Source organism: Convolutriloba macropyga, chromosome 8 (genome assembly GCF_964194025.1).
Source record: "Convolutriloba macropyga chromosome 8, txConMacr16.3, whole genome shotgun sequence".
NCBI lineage: Eukaryota > Metazoa > Xenacoelomorpha > Acoela > Convolutidae > Convolutriloba > Convolutriloba macropyga.
This window is the reverse complement of record NC_134475.1, coordinates 56,909,605-56,926,880: the sequence shown is the minus strand read 5'-3', so window position 1 is coordinate 56,926,880 and position 17,276 is coordinate 56,909,605. Positions and strand designations below refer to the sequence as shown.

Genomic DNA, 17,276 nt, shown 5'->3' with positions numbered 1-17,276 from the left:
GTTCGAAAAATTTCATCTTTAGTGAAAATTACGTCAATATTACTACATTTTAGAGAAAATTTTCCACAACAGCTAGTACAGCTGGAAATTTGGCTTAACAGTTAGGATGTACTGTTAGACAGTCAGCTCATCACATGACAGTATTGTTGCCCTTTCAGTAAACGTGCAAGCACATTAAAAAAGGGTCAAAATGGCGATACATTTTTTGTTGTTTGCTTGTTCAGTTGTAGTTTTTTTTTAATTTTTCCACCTTATGATCCTCCTCAACAACCAAAACTGAATGTTTTTATTTTTAATATTCCTCAACTCAATGCTTTGTTGCAAAGTGTTAGGGACTATGCAGATGCAACTACTGTGAATTTTACAGAGCTGCCCATTCACACCAACTGGTCTTAAGCTCCCAAACTTGGGTATCTCTCATAATCCGTTCTTTCTTGCTCCTCAAGGCTTCATTTCTCTAGCCGAGTATACGCTGAACAAGTACAGCTCTATCTCAAGCTATGTCAAGTTTATATCATGCGCAATTTAGTTTAATGTTTTGATTAATGTTTTGGTTCATTTAATGTTTTGGTTCATTGATGTTTTGGCTATATTTTTTGTGGACCCAAATTTTTATCAAGAATTTTTTAAATGAGCGCTTTATAGGTTGCCTCATTTTGCTCATTTGAAAAAGTAGTCTAAAAGGATTAGAGAACTAACAGTCATTCCTAATCGGTTTGTCACAGTCTTCATTTGAATTCGGAGTCGCCTGGTCTCTCAAATCTGTCAGGCGCTCTATTCAATGCGTACATACACTATTACTACTCTTAGACCTCAATTTTGCTGTTAAAGATAATCACCAATAAAATTAGGCTCGATCACAAATTTTGAAAGTTGATCAAGCAAGAAGTCATTATTTCATACTTTTTAAAGCGTCCCACTTTTTTCAATATTTCACCTTTCGTATCACACTAGACTTTGAATTTAATCAGTTTTTCGCTCACTTTTCACACTTGTCTCGAAGAGTTCAACCTTACAAAATGGTATAAAATGATCAATCAACTGAGCAAACTTCTGGGAAAAAATTCTTGGAAGCCTGAAGGCATGGTTCTTGGAATTTTTTATTGGAAGCCCAATTTTTTCTCATGAGACAAAGCATACACTTTTCAAAGATAATTAAAGGGGATAATTTAAAACAAAAAACAGTCACAAAATATAACAACTTCGGCAAAAGGACTTTCTTAAGGTCTATAATTGACTCCGTGTAAAGAAATATTTTTATAAATTGCTCATTTTTCTAAAAACCATAAAGAGTGACAACGAGAGCGACACAACAGAGCCAGCTGATGACCTCTGCGATCCATTAGCTCCTACAATAAGATCAAGGAATGCAGAAAAAACTATTATTTGGGTAGAACGATTATCCAATTGTTGGATTGATTCGCTGCACGAGAATTGCAATGTTACTATAAATTTTAATTGAATTCTCGCTTTGAGTTTTGAAGAGAAAAATTGGGGCCTAAATAAGTTAGAGTATAGTTCTGGGAAGCCTTCGGCAATTCGAGCTCAGCCTCGGGTGCAAGCGCCCTCGGCTTTGAACTCTAATTACCTTAGGCTTCCAAGAACTAAACTCTAATTTTAACGCTTTGTTTTTGTTGATAATTGTTCTACAGCGTGAAAAAAAAACAATAAACAATGGTTGTTTATTTCGGGTTTTGACTTAGGAGTCCTCTCAGCTGCTCAATTTTAAACAATCATTATTTGTAAATATTTAACGCAATTATACTTACAGAATATTAGTTCTGTTACCAAAAACTGGTTAAAATATTGTTCATAAATAAAACATGTTTAATGAAATAATCGAAGTACTAATTATGATAACATACTACGAAAGACAAACACTATGTCTCCGAACTGAATATCAGTACAATGTAAATTCAACTCCAGATGCTCTTTTCAAAGGAGGATTACTCGAAGCTCCAAATATTGTCACGAGTGGTATTATTTCATTTGATGAGGCAGTTACTACGTGCAGCCGATGTGGTTCCAACTTAATAGACCTTAGGTGAGAAATCTCAACATCCAAAATCTCATCAATTCTTTTCTTAAAATGACTCACGCTTTTCAACAACGGCGTTCTGGAAATGAGTTTGGAAGTGTATGGAGCCCAGTATTGTGTCAGCACCTTCAAACCCCCGGATCAATGTTTCCGAGACCTTTGTTGTTCACATTTTGACGACATGATGTATTCAAAATTAGACCAAAGAATACGATGATTCAAGTCTGCCGAACATTTAGTACATCTTCGATATCTCAAGTTATCTTCTGAGGTCTCTTCTGAACCCCCCTACCCCTCCAGAATTTTATGACCCCAAGTATACATTGGGTTGTTATATAGCACGTAACTATGTAAAAATAGAACGTGCATTTGGGGGGGGGGGGGGGGGGGTAAGAGTTGTGTGGCCAATAAGCTGAGTGGCACGAAAAAGAATAGATCAATCTTCTGATCATAAGGGATCGTTGAGCCCCTTGTACATTTGGAGTGCCTATAATGCAAATACAAAAATAATTATTTCACAATAATTAATAGCCGCCCTCATCTTCTCAGCCAGCTATTATAGCGCTCCTGTTTTTTTACAATTCAAAGAATTTGAACTGTATTGGGGCGCTGTCTTTTTTTTAAGATCTGTTCACACATTTTCATGATTTTTGAAGTCAAATTGGAGTAGTGATTTTGGTCACGCCGAAACAGGAAATGGAGCGAAAAAAGCGAGCGGTTTTGCGGCGTGAATTTTTTTTGCTCTAATTTTAAAGTAGAGTGAGAAAACGGTGTTTGAACAAAAATCGGTTTCTCGGTAGTGGTTTTTTGTTCACATGCGGCAATTTCACTCTGATTTTTACTGTTTTTTCGATTTTATGGATCGGATTTTTTTCTAAATGGTTTTCCCAATCCATTCATAGTCCGTTCTAGGTCTAGTTTTCTGTTTAGTCAATGAAAATTCTTTGAATTGTACGTCAGTACTTGTCCTGCTATGTTTTTTTACTTCGTCGAATAAAAAAATGTTTCGCTTTACCTTATTTTGCCGCTTTTTCAATATTTTGCGTGAAATCTTTTTGACTTCTCTAGGCTAGTTTCTCTCTTCTCTCATTCTGCTAAAAGTGATTTTGAACATCAGTTGCTCAGCAAAGCAATTCAAAATGAACAGCGTCAGTGTAAAAAATTGAAGTCAGAAGTAGAAACGGGATAAACCCATAAAGCCCAATTTTAGATGCCCGCTATTTGAAGTTCGTTCCTATAAGTCTTAGTTACCATCTCTAATGCTTATTGGTATTGATAGTAGCCCCTGTAGCCTCTCTCTAAGAAACAGAAGTACGTTATGTTCAACTACGAAATGCCATCAAAGTAAATCGGACTTAAAAAATGTTTTTGTAGAAAAATCTTTTTTTTTTCAATATATTCTATTCTTTCAATCCCAATCATGCTTATTGGAATCAATGGCGGCTATTTTCCGGCAATCTGTCGGGTATGTTTCAATTATTAAATCTTCGATTATTTAACAATGCTCACAATTACGAGAATCAGCAAAGTCGAATATATACCAATAGTTTTGTAAAAGAAGATTTTAAAAATTGGAAAAGTGGATACGAGTTGTATCATCAAAATTGTATTGCATTGGGGATTATCCAGTCCACGACACTCAATCGAGAGCCATTCATCCTACTTATTTTTTTTCAATTTCCAACGATTTGCCTGGTTGAAAATTGTTGGAGATCTTGCCAATTGAGTTAACAATAATTTTATGCAAACAAATATCTTCTAAGCTTACTTTATCTCTTCTAATTATTGTGATAAAGAAAAATGTCACTATTGAGGTATGCTTGTGCTCCTTATATCTTTTTGAAACTTTCGCCTGATTTAAATTACTGCCACCAAAAAGAGTTCCCGCAGCATTTTTTCAGAGCATATTTTATCATAAAAAAAGCACGAAAACATGAACTTTTAGGAACACGTACCGATGTCGGGTGAACTACTTTTTGAAAAAGATTAAAACTAAGACAAGGATGCGAGTCAATTTTTCTTGAAAACAAAAAAAACATATTTTTACTAAAACATCTGGTCTCCAGTTGGATTTTTTTCTCAAAAAACCTGGAAGATTTCTCCAAGCTCAACCCGATGGGAAGAACAGTATTCTGAAACCATTGTCGATGAAAATTTACATAAAACAAATAAAATGTGCACTTCAGTAAAAAGCTGCACCTCGTTCAAATAAATCTGCTATTTACCAGTCAAAACGCGCGGGGAGTGTCGTGGCTTTCAATGGATTGGTAGAAGGGGAGTGTGAACTACAATTACATTAAACATGAATTTTAATTGGAAAACCTGTGAAATAAGATTAAGAAGATGTGAATTTTAATTACCTTTATTTTCAAAAATCTGCCTACATAAAAGCCGTAAATAATCAACCTAATGAACATTAATTACACTAAGCGCGAAATTCAATTACTTTAAATGTAGAATTTAATTACAAAGCGCATAGAATTAATTTGACCTAAATCTTGAAAAGTACTTATGCTGAGAGCGTAAAATCTACGTGCAACTTTTTGTAAGTGTTTTCAAAATTTCTTTGTTGTGAGCTCTGCTTACGGTTTCTTGCTTATATGTTTCAAAATCTAACGAAAAAATTTAAGGTGTCCGTTGTTCGCAATTGACAATTTAGGATACATGTATAAAAGTTATTTGTTAATTTTGATACCAAATCTATTACCTCAGAATGTGCTTCAAAATTTTTAGCTGAACTTTTTTAGCGCTACATTAACACACCTAAGCAGTTTGGTTCAGTGGAAATTCTTGACTAAAAATGGGCTTTATTTACTTCATAAAGTAACCAAAAATGAGAATTGTCTAATTCATCAGACATTTCAATTGGCCAAAAAGGCTATTGTGAAAATTCTGGTTTGCATGAGGTACCTAATCCTGTATACAAAGTAATGTGGGAATAAAAAGGAGTTCACTGGTGAAGATAGCTTGTGCCAACTACCTACTATCATAGTAAATTCTCAGATGAATCACCAGGTCATAGATTCTTATTGACCATGCTAGATCATATTTTAAATTTTTTGTATGATATCTTATTAGTAATGCAAGGATGATAAAAATCAAATGTATTCCCAAAATATTTTAATCGCCATGCTATACGTCACTCGTAGAAAAAAATCAATCACCTCTGAGATATATTCAAATATTTTTTTTGTGTAATACTGTGCCAACTATGATCTCGTAGGTTTCATTCTAGGATCCTAGATGAGATCTTTAATCTCCGCAAAAGCGATGCCCCTTTTTTAAACTCGAATTTTTGCACTTTGAATTCTCAAATCAGCTATTCAACTTTTTCGATCACTTTAGCTCAGATAACTCAACATCGTGGCTTTACCTTCTGCTAAAACTCACTTCAAACAGGTCGGGTGATCAAATTCGAACATTCACAATTGAACACGAATCATACGATCATGACACAAAACTTGTAATTCTACGAAATCCATTATTCATAATACAGTCACCATGTATGGTAGCAAAATCGGAAATTATAACCAATCAAGTTGTGTGTGAGAGCAAGCAGAAATTCTTCTGTGGAGGACAACAAACTCTCGAAGAGTCTGGAACCAAAACAGACGCATCATATAAAGACTGTCAGGTACAGATATGGGAGAGCTTTCCCTAGACGAGAATAAAAGGTTATCTAGCAAGATATTGCAAATTTTTTTTTTCCCAAATTCGCAACTTTTAGTACAAAATTGAACATGTGCGCATGATCAGTGTGCAAAATCCATAATATGTTTTTCTTTTAATGTTTAGAGTGAAATAGATTGTTCTGAAATCGGACAATGAAAAATTTGGAGAAAAAATTTCACATAACCATTAGTAACAAAACATAACAATGTTCAAAATACAACGAAGTCTAATTGAAAGTCGCAATTTTTTCTGACTCAATAAGAAATGCAAAGATTCTAAGGGCATATATATTTCTCGGAAGTTTAAACATAAATCGGGCAACAAAAACTTTGCAACAGTGTGTATAATTTTGCACTGAATCGTAAAAATAGAGCAGAATAAATTGCAGCTTAAACAAACGAGTTTGTATTTGCGTCCAGTTGTTGAATTGAAGGATCTGTTGTAAATTTTCGGTTAGTCAATTTAATTCAAAATGCATATTACGCAAAATGAACAGCTCCCACCAGAACGACCTCTGTAATACACAAAAGAATCAATGCCGAAGTTAGCCAAAACAGAGCAGAACGCGACCGCAACAAATTTGCAATAAATCTCTTGATCTTGCAAATTATCTCTTGATCTTGCAAATTTTGTCTCGAAAGATAACACATGATTACTTGCTCTTGAGGGAAGTTTGAAGCAAATATTGTAAACATGTTAGTATTTATAATGCAAAATTTTTGCTTGACTGTTTTGACTTTTCAAGTGACTTTTGCGCCATTGATTTTTCCACTTTGCCTGATTGACATTTCTCTCTCATTCACAAGAGTCCACAGCTGAACTCAATTTGCGCCAGTTTACTACTAAAAATGAAATGAGAAGTGCGCAGAAGTTTGTGTCGTTTTTTCTTTATAATTATTAATAGTTCTTATAGTGACATACAATAACCACTAAATACGTCATTTGAACCCCCATCCCCCTAAGTGAATTTAGTTATCCCCCCCCCCCCAACTGAAGTAGCCTGTAATAGATTCTAGTTCCCACTAGTCGTTGAGAGATATTCTGGATCTATTCTGTTTCGCCCCCCCCCCCCCCACCAGCCTACTGAGCAAAAATCTTTTATGATCCCCGGGCGCACGTGCCATTCTCTTGCCTAGTAACGTCCTATATAACAACATATAATTTGTATCTGGGGGTCAAAGAAAACACTTGGGAACAAAATGGATCCGATGTTCTTCCGACATTAGTCGGTTATGTTAAATTTTGCATCATCTTTCAAGGTAATTATCCAGTCTCGCTCAAGGTTCGTTTTCCATTAAAAGAAATTTCAAACTTAAATTTAGTAAATACTCTGATTTATGAGCATAAACCGTTTGCCACTCCTAGTACTCAGCAAAGAAAACTGCAGAACGTCCCGTTAAGTTGCATCTCAACACTTTTAAGTTAAATTTAAATTATTAGAAAAATGAGAATACGTATGATCGGAGAAATAAAGAGAAACAGTTTTAAGGCAATTAATTAAGATGTAGTTACTAAAGTTTTTGGTAACAAAAAAGGTCAAATCGAACATACAAAAATTCTAGCGCAACGCAGTATTTTAAACAATTGATTTCAGCTGGTTCAACCGACTGGATAAAGAGAAAAATTGTCAGAATCTTCTTCCTCTTAGTACAAAACTGAAAAATGAAGCACCGCAGCCCAAAGAATCCTTACGTGGCAAATGTCCAAAAATTCGTTTGGTCAGAAAATTGTGTTTTTGTGGAAGCAAAATTACAATACTGGGTCAACGGTTTTCTTTTTTTCTTGACTGTTATTCACGACAAAAGCTAGTGAGTCAAATAGTTTTCTTTTCAAATTACAGTTACAACCGTAGTACTGAGCATGTCTTATTACAAGTTTCATTTTATTGCATGTTCAGAATTGTCACTCTTGACAGTCTAGTCGAAAAATATATCCAGAAAAACGCTCCCAAAATTATCGAAAATTGGTTGGAAGAACGTCACAATAGCCGAAAAATCTCAGATCAAAAATGCGCTGAAACCGTTAAAAACTTTTGAAAAATGGCTGGAAACCTAATAATCTGGCCCACTATGATCTCCCGGGGGTGTTGTTGCATCCTGTCGAACAATTTTGGTGTAATTTACAAGCACCCCAGCAAAATGGCTGAAAATTAATCCCGAAAAAGTGAAAAGATACAAAAGTTTACGAAATCCGACATTTTCATTCGAAAACTTTTGGAAACTTAATTTTGAGTTTGGAAGTGTTACCCGCAAGGCTTGAAGAGTTTGGTCCTGAACGCGCTTCATAACAACACATTTAAGAGGGGATCATTATAAAAGGGGCGAAACTGAATAGATTCTATTTTTCCACAAAACAAGACAGCAAAACGTATATATCAAAAGTTTCAGATCTTAACAGATCTTGAAACTTTCAGGAAAAACAGGTGTGCTGGATAACAGATCAGGACAATCCAGAGCCAGGTTGTTTGCCCAGACCAGTACCGGGTACTGTTTCGTTGAGTGGTCCTGCAAAAATAAATGCAGGAGAGAGAATTATCAACGGAGTGGATGCAGACATCACTGACCATCCGTGGGCTGTGGCATTGAGTATCGACTACGCTCTCTGTGGGGCATCCATTATTTCAAAATATCTAAGTTAGGCTCTCCCAGGTTTAGGTGCGCGACCCTAGCTCTAATAAGACCATTTGGGTCGCACACTGTTGGCGTGGTGCGACCCAAAATACATGGTCTGGGAAACGCTTGAGTAGTACGATGGTCTGGACATTGGTCGCACTACGGTCTGATCAGAGGGCAAAATCTTGAAATGGTCTGGACAATGGTCGCACTACGGTCTGATCAGAGACCAAAATTGCCCCAAAAATTTGATCACAGAGCATTAACTGACCATATTAATTTGACTGCAGTTTTTTATCACCGTTTTTGATGAACCAAAAGAAAAGTTGCAGGCACTTCAAAATGGCTTTTTAAAATGTTTTTGTCAATTAGTTTTGTCCTAACAAAATATACAAATATACTATGAGTTGTAAATAGGTTTGAATTGAATAATTTAAACGAGCATCAACGGATTGTAACATGTATTCAGGAATGGTCTGATAATAGGACAAAATTTGGAGTATGGTCTCATCAGAGGGAGCGTTGGTCGCACCAGAACCTCACAAAATATTTGGGTGGCACGATAGTCTGATCAGAGGGATTTGGGTCGCACGATGGTCTAATCAGAAGTCTTTTGGATCGCACTATGGCACAATTACTTTGTTTGCACTACGGTCTGATCATAGGGCTTTGGGTCGCATAATCTGATAAGAGAGTAAAGTCTGGGAAATGGTTTGATCAGAGCGGTCTAGGGTCGCGCACCTAAAATTGGGGTGGTAAATTTTTTGGCGAGTTTATAAAGCAGAGTCATACTTTTTTGGTATCGACAGCCGGTCTGATCCCGATATGCTGCGATAGTTACCTACCTTGTCAAAAATTTTTGTCAAATTGTTTATCCTATGTTTCAACCGAAAGTAGTCGGTGCGCACAAAAATTATGTGTTACCATGGGTGCAAAAAAGTCGGAGTCATATTTCAACCCGGAATACCATTTACTTAAGATAAGAACATTCGGTTTTACAGCAAAACTCTCTCGCCTGTTTTAGTGCATGTGAAGAATTCTCGTAAAAGTTGAAGTTCCAGAGCCACCCAGGTCGAGGTGTGCGCTCGACATCTGTCCAGACCTTTTCGAGCGCACGCCTGTTCATTTTTCATTCAAAATTACCGGGCAATTTCGAGCGCACAACAACGCTGGAGTCTGATCGGAGACGAATTCGAATGCAGGTGGGTCTGTTGAGGCTGGCAAGCCTGTTCGAGCGCACAAAAATTGTTGAGCGCGCATGAGTCTGATCAGGGACACTTTTGGTCTGGGACAGTCTGGAGCGCCCACCCCAACCTGGGTAAGCAGCCTATGATCAGACTAGACTGCCTTCTAATACAGAAGAGAGAAATTTGTCTTTGATCACCGCTCAAACGCGACAATATTGGAAATTAGTTTGAAATGCCCTAGTCTAATACCGACGGCTATCTTGCAAGATCTTGCAAGAATCTTGCAAGAGTCTTGTAAGATTACGCACCATCTTGCAAGATCCTGCAAGATTCTTGCAAGATCTTGCAAGATAGCCGTCGGATATGCAAGAATCTTGCAAGATAAGCGTCGGATATGCAAGAATCTTGCAAGATAAGCGTCGATCTTGTAAGATTCTTGCAAGATAAGCGTCGAATTCTTGCAAGAACCTTGCAAAATGGGCGTCCGGAAATTTAGTCTTAGCTTGAGCGCGGGCCTTTTTGGCTTCTTTGCTGTCTAGAGTCGGTGCATTACTATGCTCCAGAAGGAGCGCACCTGATCTCTAGCCACCAAAGAAAAAAAGACCCTAAAGAGCTGAGACTAATGCGCGAAGGGGTCACAAACAAGGGCGGGGGGTTATCACGCTGCGCAAAAGAGATCACAAACAAGGGCGGAAATGTAGCCTTAGCTCGAGCGTGGGCCTTTTTGGTTTCTTTGATGTCTAGAGTCGGTGCATTACTATGCTCCAGAAGGAGCGCACCTGATCTCTAGCCACCAAAGAAAAAAAAAGACCCGAAAGAGCCAAGACTAATGCGCGAAGGGGTCACAAACAAGGCCGGGGGGTTATCGCGCTGCGCGATGTGGTCACAAACAAAGGCGGGGGGTTATCGCGCTGAAGAAATAAACAGACAAACATATAAATGAACATCTAAATGCACCAGAAAGGGGGCACAGAGAGGGTGGGGTTATAGCACCGAAAGAAAGAAACATAAATGAACATCTAAGTGCACAAGAAAGGGGGCACAGAGAAGGGTGGGGTTCAAGCGAACGAAAAACGACCGAGCGAAACAGAAACGAACGAGCGGGGAAAGCGAGCGAACGAAAAACGACCGCGCAAAGAGCGAGCGAAACAGAAACGAGCGCAGGGCGAGCGAAACAGAAACGAACGGGTGGGAAAAAGAACGAACGAAAAACGGGCGAGCGCAAGGCGGGCGAAACAGAAACGAACGAACGGGAAAGTGAGCAAACGAAAAATGAGCGAACGCAAGGCTAACGAAAGAAACGAACGAGCGGGAAAGCGAGCGAACGAAAAACGACCAAGCGCAAAGCGAGCGAAACAGAAACGAACGAGCGGGAAAGCGAGCGAGCGAAAACTGAATCTGCCCAAAAGGCACCCCCAGAAAGAAAAGCCCTTGTCATAAGGCAAGAAAGGGAGAGAGAAAAAAGAAAGGAGCAAAAGCCCAGAAGGCAACAGACAGACAGACAGAGTATGGAAGCGAGCGAACCAAAAACAAAAGAGCGAGAGAGAGAGAGAGAGAGAGAGAGGGAGAAGCGAAGGAAAAGAGAAACAGAACAAAGCAAGGAGCGAGAAAGAGAATGAAAGAGAAGTGACAGGGGGAGAGAGTTCGGAACAGAAACCACTGGAAACAAACCATCTGAAGGATTAGGAACCACAAACCAAAAAGTTGATTTCACTTCATCAATGTAAGCGATCAGGAAATTTTGTTCTCATCATAGCGCATCATTGGAACAAAATAGAAATAAGACCCTTGACAAAATAAGAAACAAAAAAGTCAAAACAAAAAAGAGGGAGAGAAATCACTGATAGCAAACCATCAGAAAGTCTGTAATCACAAATCAAAATGCCGATTTCATTTCATTCTTGTCATTGCTCAGAAACTTATGTGAAAACAGCACATCAATGGCTCACAAAATGAGAAAACAAACGAAACATCAGAAAATAGCAATGAACGACAAAAACTAAACTCGAGTTAGTGCTCAGAAAACTGTGTTCCCATCACTGCACATGAACAAAAAATAGAAGAAAAAAGATGTCAGTGACAAAAAGCGAGAATGAACGATAGAATCAATGGACCATAACAGAAAATGCCAATGAAGTGGTACAATGAACCAAAGAGCGCTCAGAAACTTTTCAGTTTTCATCACAGCGCACAAACGTAGAAAAATGAGAACAACAAAAAGACGTCTAAAAAGAACATCTAAGGCATTATAAAGACAATGGTAAAATATCAACAATGAAATGACGCGCTCAGAAGTTATCAGTGAATAAGACAAAACATCAAAGCAAACACCAAAGCAAGAGCAAAAGTAAAAACGGAGATGGATTTTGAGCATGACAGGAGCCGCTCCCGAAAAAACAGCGCACCAGAAAAGGAACCAAGACATTAAAAAAACAAATATTTGAACCAAATATCGAAGCAAGAAAAAAACAAACCCAAGCACAAAACGAGTGAACAACAAATTGAGCACCAATTTGAATAGGCACAGAAAACGAATGTAATGAAAGGGAAGGGAAGCGCTCAGAAATTATCTGTGAATTAAAACCCGGGTAAAATCCAATAAGAAACGAGTAAAGTACAAAATTGAATCGAAAGAAAAACCAATAGAACAACGCAAAACAGAACCAACGGACATAAAGACAAAAACCGCTTTCAAATGACCTGTTAAAATCAACGCTGCCCATTTTCTAAAGCAGGAGACAAACAAAATCAACAAGGAACACATCTAAATAGCAATATCGATTCTCAACAAGACAAAAAACAGACCAGATACAACTAGATTATAAAACAAAAATAATTAAATGACTCTATATGCAGTGCAGGCCCAAGGTAATCATAGGAAGCAACCAGCAGCTCCAAACTCATCACAGCGCGTCATAAACAGTCGAAAAAACTTATCAAAAAGTAGTTTAAACAACAGACTTTGGAGATGAAATAAGATACAAACAAAAAAGCACAAGGGTTTGAAAATCACAACAATAAAAAGGAACGCCAAAAAACGTAACGATATAACGAGAAAAACAACCATATTGAATAGACGCAAAGAAAGAAAGAAATGAAAGTGAAAGGACGCGTGCAGAAATTATCTGTGAATCCAAAATAAAAACAGGACAAGAACAAAAACGAGAAACGAGTAAAGAAAAGCACAAACTTGAATTGAAAGAACGAATCAAAAACGACACAATGAAAAGCAAAACGAACTAAATATACGATCACAACAAACAAGTCAAAGCAATAACATAAAAAAACAAAACAGAACCAATTGACTCAAGGACCAAGAACACGCTTCCAAAATGAGCAGCTAAAAATCACCACTGCCCAATTTCGAAAGCAGGAAGTCAACAAAATCAAAGAACACAATCTAAATAGCAATATCGATTCTTCACAAGACAAAAACAGACCAGAGACTACTAGATTCTAATAAAGCAATAACCAAATAAAAGCCTCTAAATGCAGTGCAGGCGCAGGTTAATCTTAGGAAGCAATAATCAGCTCCAACAAACTCATCACAGCGCGTCATAAACAATCAAAATCAACAAACAAAAAAAAGCACAAAAGACTTGAATTGAAAATCAAAAACAATAAAAACGAACACTGACAAACATAACAATATTACGAAAAATATATGACCACCACAAACAAAAAAGCAAAGAACTACTATACCAACACAAAACAGAATCAATGGAATCAAGGACAAAGAAGCTTCCAAATGAGCAGTTAAAAATCACCACTGCCCAATTTGAAAAGCAGGAAACCAAAAAACTCAACAAAGACCACAAAATTAACAGCAAAATCAGGACAGAAAGACCAGAAACAAAGATATTGTGAAAAAGCAACCAGCAACTAAATGGCGTTATATTCGGAACAGGGCAAAAACAAATAAAGCTAAAAGCTGCTCTAATAAACTCATCACAGCGCGTCATAGACAGTAGAAAAAAAAATTATTATATAGCAAACTAAACAAGAGACTCAAGAGAATGAAATAAGAAATCAAAAGCTTGCAAACATGCCAGAGGATTTATCACAGCATATTTGATCAACAACTAGATCAAACTAAATCGAGGCTAAAGATCAAGTATTTTCATCACAGCGCGTCATACATACTGATTCGGACAAACAGCTATATTTTAACAACACACAAATCTGGAATTTATGCAAGTTACAAAGAATTGAGAATTCAAAAATCCTTTTCAATCAAGGAATCAAAACAAGCTCTTCAATAAAAACGCGAAGGCAGGAGACAGTTAAATCAAACAATATCACTTTGCAGATTAGCAACTTATCACCAATAAATTAGAGGCACAAAAATCAAGTTTATAAAAAAGAAAAAGGCCAATTCTACAATTAACCTTAACGAAAACAATAAATCTTAAGGAAGAAGACTAATTCTACAATTAGTCTTGCATCGGAAAACAGAAATACAGGGAGCTAAAAAATAAATTAACTCAACCAGGAACTCATTGACACAGAAGCACTTATTTAAAGACTCTAGTACAAATAAGCCGATTCAACGAAGCAAGAAAGTCTAGTTTTCCATCATTAGTGAGATGGCACGGTTCACTTAGCTTAAAATGCTTGGGTTTTAGTTTTGGAACAACGTAGTTTTTTCCCAGAATCTCATGCAACATAGCATTAACGGTCTCTATGGCAACAGGGCTCATATCTCTGCGTTTCCACAATCCTATCACGAAAACTTGCGTGCCGTCCCACGCGGTACCGTTCGCAAAACTAGCAAGATTAAGCGCAACTTCTTTGGGGGGTTTCGCAGGAATGTTAAAGAAATCAGCTAAGTCATTGTTTCCAACAGCCACCACAACGGTATTATATTGCCTTGCGGCTAGGCTAACGCAAGGGCCAAGCTCGTTGGATCTCATGCCGCTCATTGCCAGAACATCGATTTGGAATTTCGATAGCAACGAATCGTAATATATGTCTTCTTTCTAATGTCTTGTATTTGAGTCTCCGATGACCAGAATTGAACTAAACAAAATTGTAACAAAAGACAACAAGAAACATAAAGCAGATAAACAGAAACAGATAGCTTAGACAGTAACTTGACAATAATATTCAAACTTTCAAAGAACCTTTCAATTGATTAGAAGCTGTTCCAAATTTCGATGGAAAAATTTTGTTTGATAAGATCACTTACCATTTAACACGCCATTGTTGAGTTCGCCTTTTAGGAGCCCATAAACAGTCTATGCAGTATCTTGAGTTCTTTGATATATAAGATTAGCGAGAAAACAAATAAAAGAACGCCAAAAAATCCGACAAAAAGATAACTTAAAAATTGAATGCTATTGTTTCTACAATCAATAGATCAAAAAAGGCATATTGATTTCAGGCTAATTATGTTCAAATCCCTCCTTCATGACGCTGATTTTTAAACCATCACAAATGGGAAGAGCAACCACTTTATAGCATAAGTTAGCAACAGAGGACAACTCTAGGGGTCCCAAGTTTTTTACTTCGTAGCAAAATTCACAAAAATTTGTTACACTTTCCGGGAGAATATTGAGTTTTGAAATATTTGTATAATACCTTACGACGGCATATATATCGTCTTCAATTTTCGCAAAACATTGAATCTGAACAAAATTTTTGTCTTTCAAGTGAACAACACTTTCACTAACATTTTCGTTTAGTCTAGTATAAGGGAGCGAACAAAATTTTTTTCCAACATCGTTCACGTACCGAGCAAAAGTTTTTGTAGCATTTTTTTCTTCACAGTAAATTTTTATTTCGCCAGCTAATTTCCTAAAACTTTCAATGCACGAAACTTTTAAACTAGTTATTATATCTAACTCATCTAAAGAATTTCGGTGCTTTAAAAACCGATCGACCATTTTTTCTGGGTTCTTTATTGTTCGGGAGAGGGCAGATAGTAATTGCTGCTTTGCTGATTCAAAACAAAAAGCGGAAAAAAGCCAAAGGGGACCATTTTGTCGGACCTGCTCAACTAAATGACGCATTGTGTGAAAATTGTAGGATTGGGATTCGAGTCCATGCAAGTCAAGGAAATTTTCAAAGAACGAATTAATCAAAGCATCGGCAGGCTGAAGATATTCAACATCAAAACTTTCATCAGACAACAGCCTAATTGCAAAACTTAACTTGCAAAAGCTCTCAAAATAAATGTTTGAGACGTTTAAATTATCAAACACTGAGGGGTCAATATGGAAAAAGAAGAGCTTAAAGTCGAATGCCTTCCAAAATGTAAGATCTTTCAACTTTTGGTGCGGTGCAATATATCAAAGGGAATTTTACAATTAGAGACAAGATTTTCCATCTCTTTTAGAGTACCTCCTTTTGCTAGGGAAATCAGAAACTTAGATAAAATTTTTGCAGTACCTTGATGCATAGGTTCTATAACACAATCCCATGGTAAATAAAAAAACTTACTCAGTGGAGTGATCGATTTTACACCGTTGACAGCAATTCGTCTTTTTTCAGCAAGCTCGCCACAAGCTTGAAACGTGTTTTTTTCTCGAAAAATGAATGGGTTAGACACTTTGAAAAGCAATCTATTATTTTTATGAAAACCATTTATGAAACAGTGAGCACAACTATTATATCCCATATGTTGCTTCATGCATAAAACGTACGCTCTTGCTGGTGCGTCACAAACAATACTCCGATATCTTAAAAAAACACGACCAATGGACTCAAATAAAACACCATTCGAAAAACTTTCTAACTCAAGACATACTTTTTGTAGCATGTCATCAAAATCGGGCTTCGACTCGCCATACCAAAGCGCCAAAAGACAGATATTTGAGTAATAAGATCGTAAAACCAGAGGCAAGTTAAAAATCTGAACCCAGATAGGCCACACAGAAAGTTTACTTGACTTGAAAATCGGAGCTCCATCTGTATTGAAAACTAGCTGCAGTTCAGACTTGCAAAATGCGTCAATAGGGGTTTCCCAGTTACACAGATTCGACCAGGACTGCTGGATATAGGAAATATTTTTCTTGACAATACGATTAAGTTGCGGAATGAGATCAATCATAAGCAACTTTGACGAACCAAAAGATGTACTTGTTACCAACGGAAGGTTTGTGGCGGGAATATCAGCAAAGATCTTATTGGGGTAGGGCAAAATGCTTGCAAAAAACTTAAGAAAATCACTTTTTACAACATCCGGGAATTTATGCTTATTTGAGAGGCTAGAAAACTTTTGAATGAACTCATCGTGCGTAACGCTGGCTCCTTCGTATAAGTTAAAATCTAAGGAAATGGGGGCGGGTGGATTTTCATCAATTTTATCACAAAAATTTCCCTCTTCAAAGGTTTGGAGGTTAACAGGCGATGAACAACGGAAAACTTCCACTTGATTTTGGACCAGAAACGAGGGTGAGACTTTATCATCTGTTAATTCATCATCCGATTCAGTTTGGTTTTGAAAAGTTTCCTCAACTAGAGTTAAAGTCGACTGTTCCAAACCTCTACTGTCGTCAGACGAAGCAAAAAATGACTCATAAGTTATTAAATTCAGATTTTCGCCTACTCGTTCCTCGGGAAAAAACATTTTTAGGCGAGAAGGAAAATCTTGCCGAGAAAAACGATTTATCGGGTTTGCTCTCAAATCATTTCCTTTATTCTTTTTAACTTTTCTGCGCTTTACAGCTAATTCCGGAAAAGGGTTTCCATGTAAATTTTTGTAGGGACAAAGACAAAATTCGTTGTTCTGCCCAAAAAAATGGTTTTGATAGGATATGGTAAGCT

General features: G+C 37.1%; 1 protein-coding gene across 1 annotated transcript in view; it reads left to right on the top strand.

Moving 5' to 3' along the window:
• Positions 1-1,692: 1,692 nt before the first annotated feature.
• The window catches only part of LOC142345121 (uncharacterized), a 143,318-nt gene continuing 127,734 nt past the window's right edge, over positions 1,693-17,276 (top strand). Inside the window, exons 1-3 of the mRNA XM_075397208.1 lie at positions 1,693-2,044; positions 5,384-5,672; positions 8,124-8,313. Of these exons, the coding sequence (XP_075253323.1) occupies positions 1,824-2,044; positions 5,384-5,672; positions 8,124-8,313 (700 nt within the window). The 5' untranslated portion in view covers positions 1,693-1,823. The remainder of the gene's footprint in view (positions 2,045-5,383; positions 5,673-8,123; positions 8,314-17,276) is intronic.